We start from the raw sequence: 15,264 nt of genomic DNA on the forward strand, positions 1-15,264 counted from the left end.
AATCATAATAGCTAGGTGCACGTGCTGGTACAGGGGAGTTGATTTAGACCGATGTTTTTTTATTTACATGTGCTGAAGCAGACATTGTTTGTGGCATCCACAACAGCCTCACTTGTGTTTTATCTGTGCTACAGATCAGGCGACCCATCCCTGTTGCTATCGAGACTTGCAACTTCATTTTTCCTGGATGGCCCAATATAAACTAGCACTGCAATAACTGCAGACTTCTCTGAATATATTTATGACTTTTAATTGGCCCTCACTCAACCACGCAACCATCGACTATCTTGCCCACAATCCACCTGGTGTTCTGCACTGCAGCAGCTCCTATATTCCCACAAATGATGCTGATACGATTTCATGCTAGGATTTCACTCGTTTTTCTTTTTGTTTAGGCACAACTCTTGTAGCTCATCCTTTTAGTGTTTGCTAATTATCATACACAGAGTACTAATATTTTCCACCATATTCTTACTTTCCCTGTTCTTGTCAGAAGGAATATCAAACTGGGTTTGTATTAAGTATGTTGTGCATCTTTGTACCTACAAACTGCTGAGAGTTAATGCTATGATTGTGGCATTCCATCTGGTTAACCACCAAAGGATACTTTACTAGGTTTATTTCGTTGCTAATATCACTGTACCAAAAGCTGTCTTGTCATGTGTCCTCCACTAACATATGAATAACCTTCTTTACACTGGGCATTAAAACCAAATGATATAGTTTTTTTCCCTTGATGTTACTATTGTCAGATTATTTATTTATCATGTCAAAAGTACAGAAACTTTAAAAATATATATAAGTGTTGACATAATTTTACACAAAAGGAGACCAAAAATTGGACACTTGAAGTGCATTTGGTGTAGGTCTCATAAGGTCATGCACGGTGCAGGTGGTTGGTTATGAGGAACAATGAGGGGAAATGCCTGTTAGTCTGCTCAACACCACACTGTCAAAGAACTGATTCCTCAGAGAAACCCCAAGTCTGAAGATTGGCTTTGCATCTCATTGTGTTTGATCGTGATCTATTGAGAGACCTCCATATTGACTACTTCTCCAAATATCCAGGAGGAAGTTTTTCCTTTGGAGCGATCCATTCTCCAAAATACCGACATTCCTCCCACCATCGCAAGATCCTTGCGACATGTGGATTCTCGACGAGAGCCTCAAAATTGTTGTCAAGAAGCTCTTTCTTCATTTCAGCCTCATATAATGGATGGGTTTCCCTTGTTGTGGCCTTACTTTTCTCATATCTTGCAGCTACCTAACGTCTCATTTCAGGAGGAGCTATGCTAGTGAAGCAATGGAGTTTGTCCGCAGGAGTAGGTCTTGAGCAACCCATGATAATCTGGCAAGACTCATTTAGAGCCTCATCTACGTTCCTGGCATGATTGGACTTGTTCGATACTGAACATGCATATTCAGCAGTGGAACAACATAGAACAAGTGCACAGTGCATGGTTTATCACCCCATTATGTACCTGTCAATTTTCGCACTGTGTTATTTCTGGCTGCCACTTTGTTTCTGGCAATGCTTTCTATATGTTAGCCCTCTATCCAGTATTACTCCAAGATATTTGTGAGTAGAATTATTTCAAGAACGATACCCCGAGGATATATTAAAGGATCTATTTGCCTGTTTATTCTTCATGTGGAAAGCGCAGGTCTGGGTCTTGCAGGATAAGGTTTCAAGTAATTCTCATAGTAGTAAACAGTGAATTTTTCCAAAGATTTTGATAGCATATCAGCCATCAATTGTATCCATTCCTCTCTCTTTGCCTCAGATATTAAAGAGAGGACATTCTGTGCAAGGCTTGATGTGGCTTCACTAAAAGGATCTTCTTCAAACTTCATGTAGTATTCTTTAAGAAAAGAGGCCATTTCAGGGGTTATACCCTTGATATAGTTCATTCTGCATCCCCATAGAATTGATGCTCAGGAGGAGGCATTAACGACGTTAACAAAATTCTCATATTGATCTATCACAGGATCTGTAGTACAATTTTCTCAGCTAATAATTTTGAAAATTCGTGCCAATCTGCCGTTTTGAAGACGTACCTTCGTCTGAAAGGGATTTCTTGAGATCTTACTTGTGGGAGCACTTGACACATAATAGGTCGATGTGCATTCGGTATGGGCTTACAGATGGATTTAGTGGAGGTATGAAAAATACTTTCACTAACAGAAGGCAGATATGGATTACAGCCAACGTCCACTGTAGAAAGAATGAGGCAGTTTGCTGTCATGAAGGAGTGAGAGATGGAAAGTTTCAGCCCACATGAGGACAGCCTCACCATTTTGATCCTCTTGAGCATACCCCCAAACTTGGCTGTGACTGTTGAAATCAAGTATCACAACAGAATCTTTCCCTGTAATAAAATTTTCAGGTGGGATGAAGGGAAAATCTGTTGCTGGAGGTTTATATGATGATGTGACTCCACAGTTACGTAACAGTAATAATTTCAATATTGTTATCACCTGACTGACGAACTCTACAGACTTCAAGGTCAGGTATTGTAAGGATGGCGCTTCCACAATGTGCATGTTGTGTTTCAACAACCCATTTCATTCCAGGAACAGAAGGACGTCTCTGCTGGGTATCTCTATATATTTCTTGAACAAACAAAATATCACAGTGCTTAGTGTGGCACATGTCTTGCAAGAGTTGTTGCTTGCAGGGAGGTATTCCTTCAATATTCACGGATATTATAGTCAACGCTGGTCCAAAAACGACTGTTGATTTTATGTCTCTAATACTTCTGGTGTGAAAGGATTAGCCACCAGGTCTTTCTGAGCTGAACTCTGACATTGCCCACGGTACACCTGATTGCAGTTCACGTCTCTGTTCAGGGCTATTACAAATGACTGAAGCGATTTCATAAATTCACTAGCTCCATTCATTGACATATGGTCACGACACACTACAGACACGTAGAAAAACTCAAAGTTTTGTTCGGCTGAAGCTGCACTTCAGGTTTCTGCCGCCAGAGCGCTTGAGAGCGCAGTGAGACAAAATGGCGACAGGAGCCGAGAAAGCTTATGTCGTGCTTGAAATGCACTCACATCAGTCAGTCATAACAGTGCAACGACACTTCAGGACGAAGTTCAACAAAGATCCACCAACTGCTAACTCCATTCGACGATGGTATGCGCAGTTTAAAGCTTTTGGATGCCTCTGAAAGGGGAAATCAATGGGTCGGCCTGCAGTGAGCGAAGAAACGGTTGAACGCGTGCGGGCAAGTTTCACGCGTAGCCCGTGGAAGTCGACGAATAAAGCAAGCAGGGAGCTAAACGTACCGCAGCCGACAGTTTGGAAAATCTTACGGAAAAGGCTAAAGCAGAAACCTTGCCGTTTACAATTGCTTCAAGCCCTGACACCTGATGACAAAGTCAAACGCTTTGAACTTTCGGCGTGGTTGCAACAGCTCATAGAAGAGGATGCATTCAGTGTGAAACTTGTTTTCAGTGATGAAGCAACATGTTTTCTTAATGGTGAAGAGAACAGACACAATGTGCGAATCTGGGCGGTAGAGAATCCTCACGCATTCGTGCAGCAAATTCGCAATTCACCAAAAGTTAACGTGTTTTGTGCAATCTCACGGTTTAAAGTTTATGGCCCCTTTTTCTTCTGCGAAAAAACGTTACAGGACACGTGTATCTGGACATGCTGGAAAATTGGCTCATGCCACAACTGGAGACCGACAGCGCCGACTTCATCTTTCAACAGGATGGTGCTACACTGCACTTCCATCATGATGTTAGGCATTTCTTAAACAGGAGATTGGAAAACCGATGGATCGGTTGTAGTGGAGATCATGATCAGCAATTCGTGTCATGGCCTCCACGCTCTCCCAACTTAACCCCATGCGATTTCTTTCTGTGGGGTTTTGTGAAAGATTCAGTGTTTAAACCACCTCTACCAAGAAACGTGCCAGAACTGCGAGCTCACATCAACAATGCTTTTGAACTCGTTGATGGGGACATGTTGCGCTGAGTGTGGGAGGAACTTGATTATCAGCTTGATGTCTGCCGAATCACTAAAGGGGCACATATCGAACATTTGTGAATGCCTAAAAAAACTTTTTGAATTTTTGTATGTGTGTGCAAAGCATTGTGAAAATATCTCAAATAATAAAGTTATTGTAGAGCTGTGAAATCGCTTCAATCATTTGTAATAACCCTGTATTTATCAAAAAACATTGCAATCTTAAGCGAGGCTCCTTTCATGTACCCCATTATTAGATGAGGCCTTAACTGTGAAGAGATAATTATTTGTAGCAATTCAAATACTTAAGAAATGTCCCATAGCATGGTTTATGGCAATATTTGTTGAAAATCGACTAACCTGAGTATAATTAAATAGACTTAACTAATGGAAACACCACAGGGGGATACTGGTGTATCTCAATCTGTTCTTTATGAGACCATGTATGAATTGCATAGATCACTCATGTGCTGCAGCCAAAGCTATGAAACTGCGTCAATGTGCAACTGCCTAGTTTCATCTTATACAAATTTATGGGTATAAATGTATGAGTGACTCACACCTGCAGTCCTATGTGGCACATTAGTTAACTCACCCTTAGTAAACGTAGCTACATTAAACTTAAACCATTAAAAACTCTAATAGCAGGAATACTTACACACAGAATCCAAATAAGTGGCATGAATCTGCAAACTATTTTCACAATTTTATATTTTAGTGAAAAGTAGCTTTTTTAGCTTTAAATGAAACCTGTATCATCTTCCAACAAACTCAATCCACTCACGTAATTTCAAACAAAAAGTACTCAAATTCTGCTTACAGAATATTTAGAATCATGCTTTCTTGATTTAGGATTCAGTTTGGACTCAAGTGAACACTATCAGTATTTGACAGATGTCTAACAATACATGTTTTAAAAAGAACCATTTTGGACAGGAGTGCAAGGCAACAATAATCGTGTCTAAATGATTTTCCTAAGAATTTTAATGCCACCCATATTAGCTTTAAGTGCAATGGTGATAATGTGAAGGTATTCATTACAGCCTTTACGGCATTTGCCAGATATATTTCAGCAGAAAACATCTAAAAGTGGTCAGGAACATCATATAATGATGGCATTAATAACCAGTTACTTATAATGACATTTGTTTTGGTCTTATTATGTAAATACCACATTACAACAATTAATGGCACTTTATTTTGACAAAGTACTATTGTCAATGTTGTTCTTTCCTTCTATTTTAAAATCCCATTTTAATACATCACTGTGGGATACTTAATTTCCATTCAGAATCTTCAGAATCATCACAACCTTATTTTCAGTGATGAGACTATTAAAATAGAAGAGTTACAATCCAGAATTTAAGCTTCATTTGAGTATAGCATTGCAAGTTTGTGAATTCAAAGCTCTGATCTTACTTGAATAATAATGGTAACGATTTTTGTCTCAGTAAGCATTACTGAGAGAACAAAATATTTTTCTGTCATGATTGAAGTAGACCATCAACAAAGAGCATAGTACCAAATATGCAATTAAGTAGTCCGACAATAGTGTAACAACATTACTATAAGGAGAATGACAGAATTTCAAATCCATGCAATTTCATGCCAAGTCACAACCAAAATTTCTTATCGAGTGTGTATGAGAACAGGATCCCACAAACTATAAATAGATCAGCATTCCCTAAATATTTAAAAGCCACTGCAGTATTACAGCCCCTATAGCAGCACACTATTATCCTGCAAGAACTATCATGGCAGATACGATCTCATTTCAGTAAAAAGCCACACAGCTCAAAGTGTCGCAAAACTCAAAGTGTCGCAAAACTCAAAGTGTCGCAAAACTCAAAGTGTCGCAAAACTCAAAGTGTCGCAAAACTCAAAGTGTCGCAAAACTCAAAGTGTCGCAAAACTCAAAGTGTCGCAAAACTCAAAAATGCCTATCACTTAATAACAACTGTTTCAAATTATTAAAAGTATAACAAAACTTAGTAAACAAAATACCTTACACCAATAAGAAATTGGTAGGAAATCGAAAAAACTGACAAAAAAACAAACATCATTATATATCAAACCAAGCATTAGTGAAAATTTCTGAAAACCTCACATTTACTCAGAGAAATTATGGAAAATACACACTATGAAATCATGTTTAAAGCAGATGAAAGGCAACTAAAATAATCAAATTAAAACAAAGTAATTAGAAAGAAACCACATTTAATAAATTAACTTATTACAATAAAAATTATGCATTTGGATTAAATTCATATTCTAGTAACCACACAGTTCTTTCAACAGTCCTTGTTTATACAAACAATTGGAATTATTATCTGACACTACATGATGACAGTTTTCCCACTGATGTTTGTACAGTAGTTACATGATATTTAAAATAGACAAATAATTAAAAGATTTGAGGCATAAAATTAATCTTCACTACCTCAGAATTGTGTACAGAGCTCTGAAATAAAAATATTTTTCACATGAAATGTGTCACTTAAACCGACAATAGTGCATTGGCATAAATTTAACAAAGCACGAAAATTTGAATGACTACACATAAGACCCTTCTGTGTGTCAAGATACACTGTTGATCCAAATGATTATACCCACTTTCCTAGGAGGAGTGTGCCCTACCCAGTGGCACTGTGGTTATGTCACACAGTAATGAAACTATAACCAGACATGAATGGGTAATCATTCTATGTACAGTATGTGTAAAAAAAAACTGGCATAAATAATTTGGCCAAAGAGCAGATGGTTTTGCCTGGTGCCTGAGTAAGTGCATCTCACAAACAGCGAATCTGGTTGACTGCTCAGATGCTTCTATCATGAGCCTCTATGGAACATCGTTGACAGATGGTGAAACCACAAATTGACACAAGGTTGTAGGATGCCCATGCATTATCTAGAACAAGGAGATCAGAACCTAGCTGCTCTGTAGAGTGGGATAGATGACAATCTGTGTAGACAGAAGAAAATGCTTGAGCAGGCTGAAGAGTTTCAAGCTATTCAGCAGACACTGTTGAACATGAAGCCCCAAGATATATAACTGCTTCTTATTCCCATGTTGATCTAACAACATTGGCAGTTACAATAGCAATACAAATGGGATAATTGAGATTGGACTGCATACCTATAAAGATGTGTCACGTTGTGAAAAGTAACATTTCTTGTGGACCAGGTCAATGGTCATGCCCAGACATCCCATGATCCAGATGAACAATTGTTCAATACATGCACCACACAACAGGTGGAGGAACGTGGAGGCAATGTCATGCTATGGGGGATATTCATATGAGGTGCCAAGAAATAGCTGGTCATAATTGAAAGCATGATGACAGATGTGGAGAACATTATTGCAACATCTGCATCACTTAATGCTTCATGTGTTTCCTGAGAGTGACAACATCTTACAGCAGGATAACTGTCCAGATCACTAGGTCAGAATCACACTGCAATGGTTTGAGCAGCATGAGCGCTCACACTGTTGCCTTTCCGACCAAGCTCATCTCATATGATGAAACGAATGTGAGATGCTAATGCACACAAACTACACTGCAACAAACCGATAGCCTACTATTAATGGGAACTGTGTGAGCTGTGTGTACACATGAAGTCCAATTTACTGCTGGGAAACTAAAGAATTAGTGAGTCCATACCATACAGAAGCACTGTTGCATTCTTAAGATGAATCAAAACGCTACTAGGCAGATAATTATCGTTTTTGCCTTATCTTTGCATACTTGCCACAATCAGTTATTTCCTAATGGAGAACTAGCACAGAAAGTTCACATGTGTGCAGATTATTGATCACACAAATAGCATTACCATTAAGGAGGCATACCTCAGTAACATGTTTGCATAATCATGACATTTTTTTATATTTCTCCATTGTTGAGATGAATAGCCTGAGTGATAGGTATGTAATAAAAATATTTGTGTTGTCGCCTGGGTAGTGCATACAGCTTCATGAACATTGAAATGGCAGCTTCTTTGAAATATTTAGCAACATACTGGTACATTCTCTTGAATATGGGGTCCTGCCTATTGCATGGAACTTCTACTCATGAGTAAAAGATCTCTCTCAATGCATCAATTTGTGGTAGCCAGATCATTAGAGCATTTACAACAAAAAATTGCAATTCTGTACTTCATAAGTTGTATTTTGCATGCAACTTCTTCCAATGTGAAGCTGCGAAAAATGGATTTCTCATTTTTTGTGACCCCTCTGTAGCACATGTGAACAATATTCATAACACACTTATAGTCTTTGAACATGTGTACATGTACTGACCACAACAGTACTTTCAGTGGCCTCCATGTATTATTGCATGCTTCTTAAGATGATAAACCGGAGTAAAACATTTCCTACAAATAACATCTGTGTAGCCTTTTGTCAGTGTGTAGTGATAACTATATCTCGAGGTGACTAGTGATTAACAATTTTCCACAATTACCACAATTCTACGATGATTCACCGGTGTGTACTACTTATCTCTTCAGATTAACAGAGTCAGACAAATATTTGCAGCAAGTATCACATTTGTAGGGGATCATTCCTGCGTGTATTAATTTAGTCTTCAGATGACCCAGTACTGAAAACGATTTGGCACAAACATGGAATCTGTGTGGTCTCTGTTCAGTGTGTATTATTGTTCCTTGAGACTGCTCCATTAAGGAAACTACACTCCTGGAAGTGGAAAACAGAACACATTGACACCGGTGTGTCAGACCCACCATACTTGCTCCGGACACTGCGAGAGGGCTGTACAAGCAATGATCACACGCACGGCACAGCGGACACACCAGGAACCGCGGTGTTGGCCGTCGAATGGCGCTAGCTGCGCAGCATTTGTGCACCGCCGCCGTCAGTGTTAGCCAGTTTGCCGTGGCATACGGAGCTCCATCGCAGTCTTTAACACTGGTAGCATGCCGCGACAGCGTGGACGTGAACCGTATGTGCAGTTGACGGACTTTGAGCGAGGGCGTATAGCGGGCGGCCGGGTGGACGTACCGCCGAATTGCTCAACACGTGGGGCGTGAGGTCTCCACAGTACATCGATGTTGTTGCCAGTGGTCGGCGGAAGGTGCACGTGCCTGTCGACCTGGGACCGGACCGCAGTGACGCACGGATGCACGCCAAGACCGTAGGATCCTACGCAGTGCCGTAGGGGACCGCACCGCCACTTCCCAGCAAATTAGGGACACTGTTGCTCCTGGGGTATCGGCGAGGACCATTCGCAACCGCCTCCGTGAAGCTGGGCTACGGTCCCGCACACCGTTAGGTCGTCTTCCGCTCACGCCCCAACATCGTGCAGCCCGCCTCCAGTGGTGTCGCAACAGGCGTGAATGGAGGGACGAATGGCGATGTGTCGTCTTCAGCGATGAGAGTCGCTTCTGCCTTGGTGCCAATGATGGTCGTATGCATGTTTGGCGCCGTCCAGGTGAGCGCTACAATCAGGACTGCATACGACCGAGGCACACAGGGCCAACACCCGGCATCATGGTGTGGGGAGCGATCTCCTACACTGGCCGTACACCACTGGTGATCGTCGAGGGGACACTGAATAGTGCACGGTACATCCAAACCGTCATCGAACCCATCGTTCTACCATTCCTAGACCGGCAAGGGAACTTGCTGTTCCAACAGGACAATGCACGTCCGCATGTATCCCGTGCCACCCAACGTGCTCTAAAAGGTGTAAGTCAACTACCCTGGCCAGCAAGATCTCCGGATCTGTCCCCCATTGAGCATGTTTGGGACTGGATGAAGCGTCGTCTCACACGGTCTGCACGTCCAGCACGAACGCTGGTCCAACTGAGGCGCCAGGTGGAAATGGCATGGCAAGCCGTTCCACAGGACTACATCCAGCATCTCTACGATCGTCTCCATGGGAGAATAGCAGCCTGCATTGCTGCGAAAGGTGGATATACACTGTACTAGTGCCGACATTGTGCATGCTCTGTTGCCTGTGTATGTGCCTGTGGTTCTGTCAGTGTGATCATGTGATGTATCTGACCCTAGGAATGTGTCAATAAAGTTTCCCCTTCCTGGGACAATGAATTCACGGTGTTCTTATTTCAATTTGCAGGAGTGTATTTACCTTTAACACTACATTTGTAAGGTCTCTTTCCAGCGTGTATTAGTTCGTGTACCTTGAGATTGCTCGACTGAGTAAACGATTTTCCACAAACACCGCATTCGTGGGGTCTCTTACCAGTGTGTATTACTTCGTGTACCTTCAGATTGCTCGACTTAATGAACGATTTTCCACAAACACCGCATTCGTGGGGTCTCTTTCCAGTGTGTATTATAAATGATTCTTGAGATGGCACGACTGAGTAAACGATTTTCCACAAACATCGCATTCGTGGGGTCTCTTTCCAGTGTGTATTAACAAGTGATTCTTGAGATGGCACGACCGAGTAAACGATTTTCCACAAACACCGCATTCGTGGGGTCTCTTACCAGTGTGTATTAATTCGTGTACCTTGAGATTGCTGGACTGAGTAAACGATTTTCCACAAACATCGCATTCGTGGGGTCTCTCTACTTTGTGTATTAAATTGTGTAACTTGAGATTGCCGGGCAGAGTAAAAGATTTTCCACAAACAGTACATCTGAAAAGTCTCGTACGAGTGTGTATGAAAATGTGCCTCTTCATGTGGCTTAACTTAGTAAATGATTCTCCACAAACACCGCATTCATGGGGTCTCTTTCCAGTGTGTATTAACAAATGATTCTTGAGATGGCCCGACTGAGTAAACGATTTTCCACAAACATCACATTCGTGGGGTCTCTTTCCTGTGTGTATTAATTCGTGTAACCTGAGATTGCCAGACTGTATAAAAGATTTTCCACAAACAGTGCATTTGTAGGGTCTCTTACCAGTGTGTATTAATAAATGCGTCTTGAGAATGCCCGACCGAGTAAACGATTTTCCACAAACATCGCATTCGTGGGGTCTCTTTTCTGTGTGTATTAATTCGTGTGCCTTGAGACGGTCAGAAAAAATAAATTTTTTTCCACAAAGAGTACATTTGTAGGGTCTCTCACCAGTGTGTATTAAGACATGCTTCTTGAGATAACGCAATACATTAAAAGATTTGCCACAAGTATCACATTTGTGGGGCCTCTTGGTTGAGTGTATTAAGCTATGTGTCTTAAGATTACGTAACAGAGTAAAGAATTTACCACATACATCACATTTGTGATTTCTCTTTGCATTTAGCACAGTGTGGACATTAGCATTATCACTTTTACATAAAATTCCATCGTCATGACATCTTTCGAGTTTCTCTGCAACTTTCGTAACATTACCTGTATTATGTATGTCATTAAAGGATTTCTTTAAAGTTTTCTTGGTTTCCGTGGATGAAGATTTCTTCTCAGCCTGTTCCACGATTCCTTCTCGTACACACTCCAAGGAGATATTGTTTTCACGGTCATCACCACATTCAGGTTTCTCACTGTTGGCAGCAGATAATGCTTGGTCGCCCTCACTCATTCTAAAATGTTCTTTCAGGCAGTCATCAGTGGGAAATACCTCACCACATGACTTACAAACATATGAAGGTGCCTGCACACAATCAATGTGGATGAAGACATGCATTATGAGTCTGTATTTTGAAGGGAAGCCACATAAGCTGTCTTCTTGTGAAGTCCGTATTTTGGTATAGTTATAAGACATACTGAAATCTGTTGACTTCTCTGCATCTATCTCCAGCTTGTCATCGACTACTCCTTGATGTAATGTTTCTTGATATGAAATGTCACAGCTGTCACCAGCACTTTGAATTAAACTGAGGAAGGAGGAAAGAGGTGTTAAATGTTGATTTACATGATACAAAAAAAACAGTATTTCACAATCCACAAAATCAGGTACTATAAACAGAAAGTTAAAAATGTATGGGCGTCACATACAACTTATTCAGTAAATGTAAGTGATTTAAAATTGTAATGACATTCTGCCTGAACGATAGAATTTTGTACAGTCCATCCTACCATAGTCTTTTGTGAGCAAGTAATGCTAGTAGGTGAAAGGTCTACCTGTGTGATATTTGGGTCCAACAATTCCACCTGCAGCTACCCCATTCCATCACAATGGAAATGGACATCTTTGAGCTTCCCAATGAGGTAATTTGAGTGTGGATATGGCTGTGGGTGCATAGGAGCATGCACATATTATTCTATCCTGATTGCTGCTTCTGATTGTTTTGCTTTTGATGGATTTATGGTTTCAAGTAACCAATGACAGTGAGAAATTACAGTTTGCTTTCATCGAAAACTGAAATTTTGCTGCAGAAGATGGCTATGCAAAGAAACATATTAAGAATTTTTTCTGACTTGAGTTCGCTCATAGATGTCTAGCCTTACAAGCTGTGAACAAAATCATGATCTCAATTGTGCTGCAGATTGTTGATCACTGTTTTCTTGGGTATACTGCAGATCACATAGTTGTGGTAAGGTTAGGACACGAGTTTAAATTAAAGGACAAAACATGTCATCTGCCACAGTTTAGTCATAGGTCACTTAAAATCAGCTGTGTTTGTGTGTTGCCTATAACCGAGCAGTAGCTGATAGTGGATGTAGCAACACTGCAGTGGCAAGTGACACATCAGCTATCAAGTAGTTTTAATCAGACTACCGTAAAAGTTTTTTCTTTGTGATTAATAAAAATCTTTGCAGTTAATTACTACATTGCACAGAACAGTTATACGCTCTGTCATTAACGCCATGTTTCTTCTTTCATGAAGAGAAACTCACAGTAAAATAGGCTTCTGTCTAGTATCTCCAGATTATTGTAGAATATTATATCCCACTGACTACAGTAATGTATGCTGAATTTAAAATGATCACATCTTTTGTGTATGCCCTATGTAGGTATATTCCTTATACAGTTGCTTCCACATAGGACAGATTGTAAGAGTAGATACCTGGTGTCCCTTAAAGTGGCTGGAAACACCTCCCACTTTCAAAGCTTACAGATGGCATAGATGGCAGGCACTGACTTTCCCCAAACACTCCTATGAACACATGAACACACATACAAGGAGTACACAGCCACAATTACACATGTTTCCAACATATTATCGGATTAGGGAAAGCCATTCGCATTCTCAGCGTGGAGCAATATCCTTCACATGTACGCTGGATGTGAGTGCATATTTTCTTGGATTCTACAGACCAGGTATGCCACATGCTGATCGAACTTTCTTTGTAATTTGGCTTACAGTTGGTGTGGGCGACATTACAGTAATTATTGTGCAATGTATCATTTTCCCTTGGGTTCAGTAGAGGCGGCAAGATTGCTTTCTCACATAACGCTGAAATTTTCCTACTAGTTCAGCTGTTATGTAGCACTATTTGAAAATAAAAATTCTTATCTAAGTTTCTTGTGGGATTACATCCACACTGTCTGAGCTATCTCCTTTTCTCCCCTCTGGTGTTTAGATTTGTTCCTGCCTGATACAGCAGTTTTATGGGCTATCACAACAATAATAAATCCTCCTCGTTGCTACTCACATTTCTGTTGAGCCAGCTGATGAAAGAAATTATGTAGACAGCTGTTCTGGGCTAAATATTCACTGTAGATGAACAGTATTGGAACTATCACCAAGCTTGGCAGGAGGTGAATACTGTGAGTTGACACTTGCTTCCACAACAGGACAAGTGCTCCAACAGTGTGGTGAATCTACCTTGCAATAATCATGGTCTGGCAAGATGTAAGCAATTTCTGAATATCACTAGATGGTAAAACAATCCTCTGTTTGCTCTATGTGGTACTCACCTAAATGACCTTTTGACATGCCCATGTGTGTGGGTTAAAATTATAATGAAGCAGGCTTAGAGATAAGTTGTGAGAAAATAAGTAACTGTGCTGAAATAAATTCTAGCACTTGTATTCAGAAGACATAGCTTATCTCACAACCCACCACAAGATGCTGGCAATACACCTGCGTATTACTGACATTAATATCTCCTACAAATGAAATGATTTGTGTATTTTAGGACAATATTAGCAATGCTTCTTGCAAAGAGGATCTTGGCAAGTCAAAACAAAATCTACTGTTATTGTTGAATAACTGCCCTAAGAATTCATACAGCTAGTGTCTGATCTCAGCCCTCACTTATGCCTCACACACAGCAAATAACAGGTTGTCCATCCACCAGCCCTTACCCCCCCCCCCCCCCCCAGTGTCAACCAGTCAGATACTGTGCCCTGACAGTATGTGAGTACTGGAACATTTATGAAGCGACTCACGTGAAATACAGTGATCTTCTACAACTAAAAAGTTTCATTTACTCTACATGTGCTATCAAACCATGAATGTTCCATTGCAGTATAGGAGTAATTAAACCAATGATAAGCTTTTGTGTTATTACTACAAGGCATTTGGGAGATGACAATTTGAGAGTTTTTGCTGTGGAATTTGGTTGTTCCACCAAAAAAGCATCAAAGTTTGCATCAGGGGCTGAGTCTACATGTGATTCATGGGTTAGGGTGTATGTAGCTGATTCTCTGAAAGTCTCAAGTACCATTATTCTGACAGTTATTGTTTCCTGTATGTTTTTTCTCCAATGAGTGTGGTGGTGGCTTTAGATTTCAAATATTTTCTACCTTGTTCTGTTGGGATAGTGTAGAACATCAAGTAACACCCTTATCAGTTGCCACAACCCCCAAGCCACCATCAAATGTGTTTTTGAAGACTTTGCTAGAGGAAGTTCCAACACTGAATATACCAAGATGCCTCATTGGAACAACCTTCCCACAACAAAAGTGAATGGCACAGCAAATTGCAACGCTTATGTTCCTGATTCATATGCAGCTTTCTGCTATTTCTCAGGGAGTTCTTGTCCTTTAAATGACACAGTGAAATCCCACAACAAAGCTTGTGATGTTTGTGACTTAAGACATCATGTCAAGGCTCATTACATGAGCAGTTACACATGATGTTAACCCTGATGAACTTGAGTTTAATATATTTATTAACTGCAGCTTACCATTTTAGTTATTGTTGACTCAGTTCCACAGGCAAGACAGATAAAATGGCAAAACTATCCACAATTGTACAGGCACATAATTACCAGCTGTGTCAATTATGAAGAAATTGAAAGAATGTGTCAGCTTGTATCTAGATAGAATTTTGAACTGGTGTAAGCATTGCCAACTAACTTCAAACATTAGGATTAAAATACTGTATTTCACATAGATGAGAAACACAGTGTCCTATCACTACTCTCATAAATTCTTGAGTGTAGCTATATGTGGAGA

At 40.4% G+C, this 15,264-nt stretch overlaps 1 protein-coding gene across 1 annotated transcript; it reads right to left on the reverse strand.

Moving 5' to 3' along the window:
• Positions 1-6,242: 6,242 nt before the first annotated feature.
• On the reverse strand, positions 6,243-11,630 carry LOC124554079. The gene is made up of 2 exons (XM_047128128.1): positions 11,310-11,630; positions 6,243-6,446 (listed from the first exon to the last, which is right to left on the reverse strand). The coding sequence occupies exons 1-2, from the start codon at positions 11,599-11,601 to the stop codon at positions 6,427-6,429; spliced, it is 312 nt and encodes a 103-aa protein (XP_046984084.1). The 5' UTR covers positions 11,602-11,630; the 3' UTR covers positions 6,243-6,426.
• Positions 11,631-15,264: the final 3,634 nt, after the last annotated feature.

This window comes from Schistocerca americana, chromosome 11, assembly GCF_021461395.2.
Source record: "Schistocerca americana isolate TAMUIC-IGC-003095 chromosome 11, iqSchAmer2.1, whole genome shotgun sequence".
Lineage (NCBI taxonomy): Eukaryota > Metazoa > Arthropoda > Insecta > Orthoptera > Acrididae > Schistocerca > Schistocerca americana.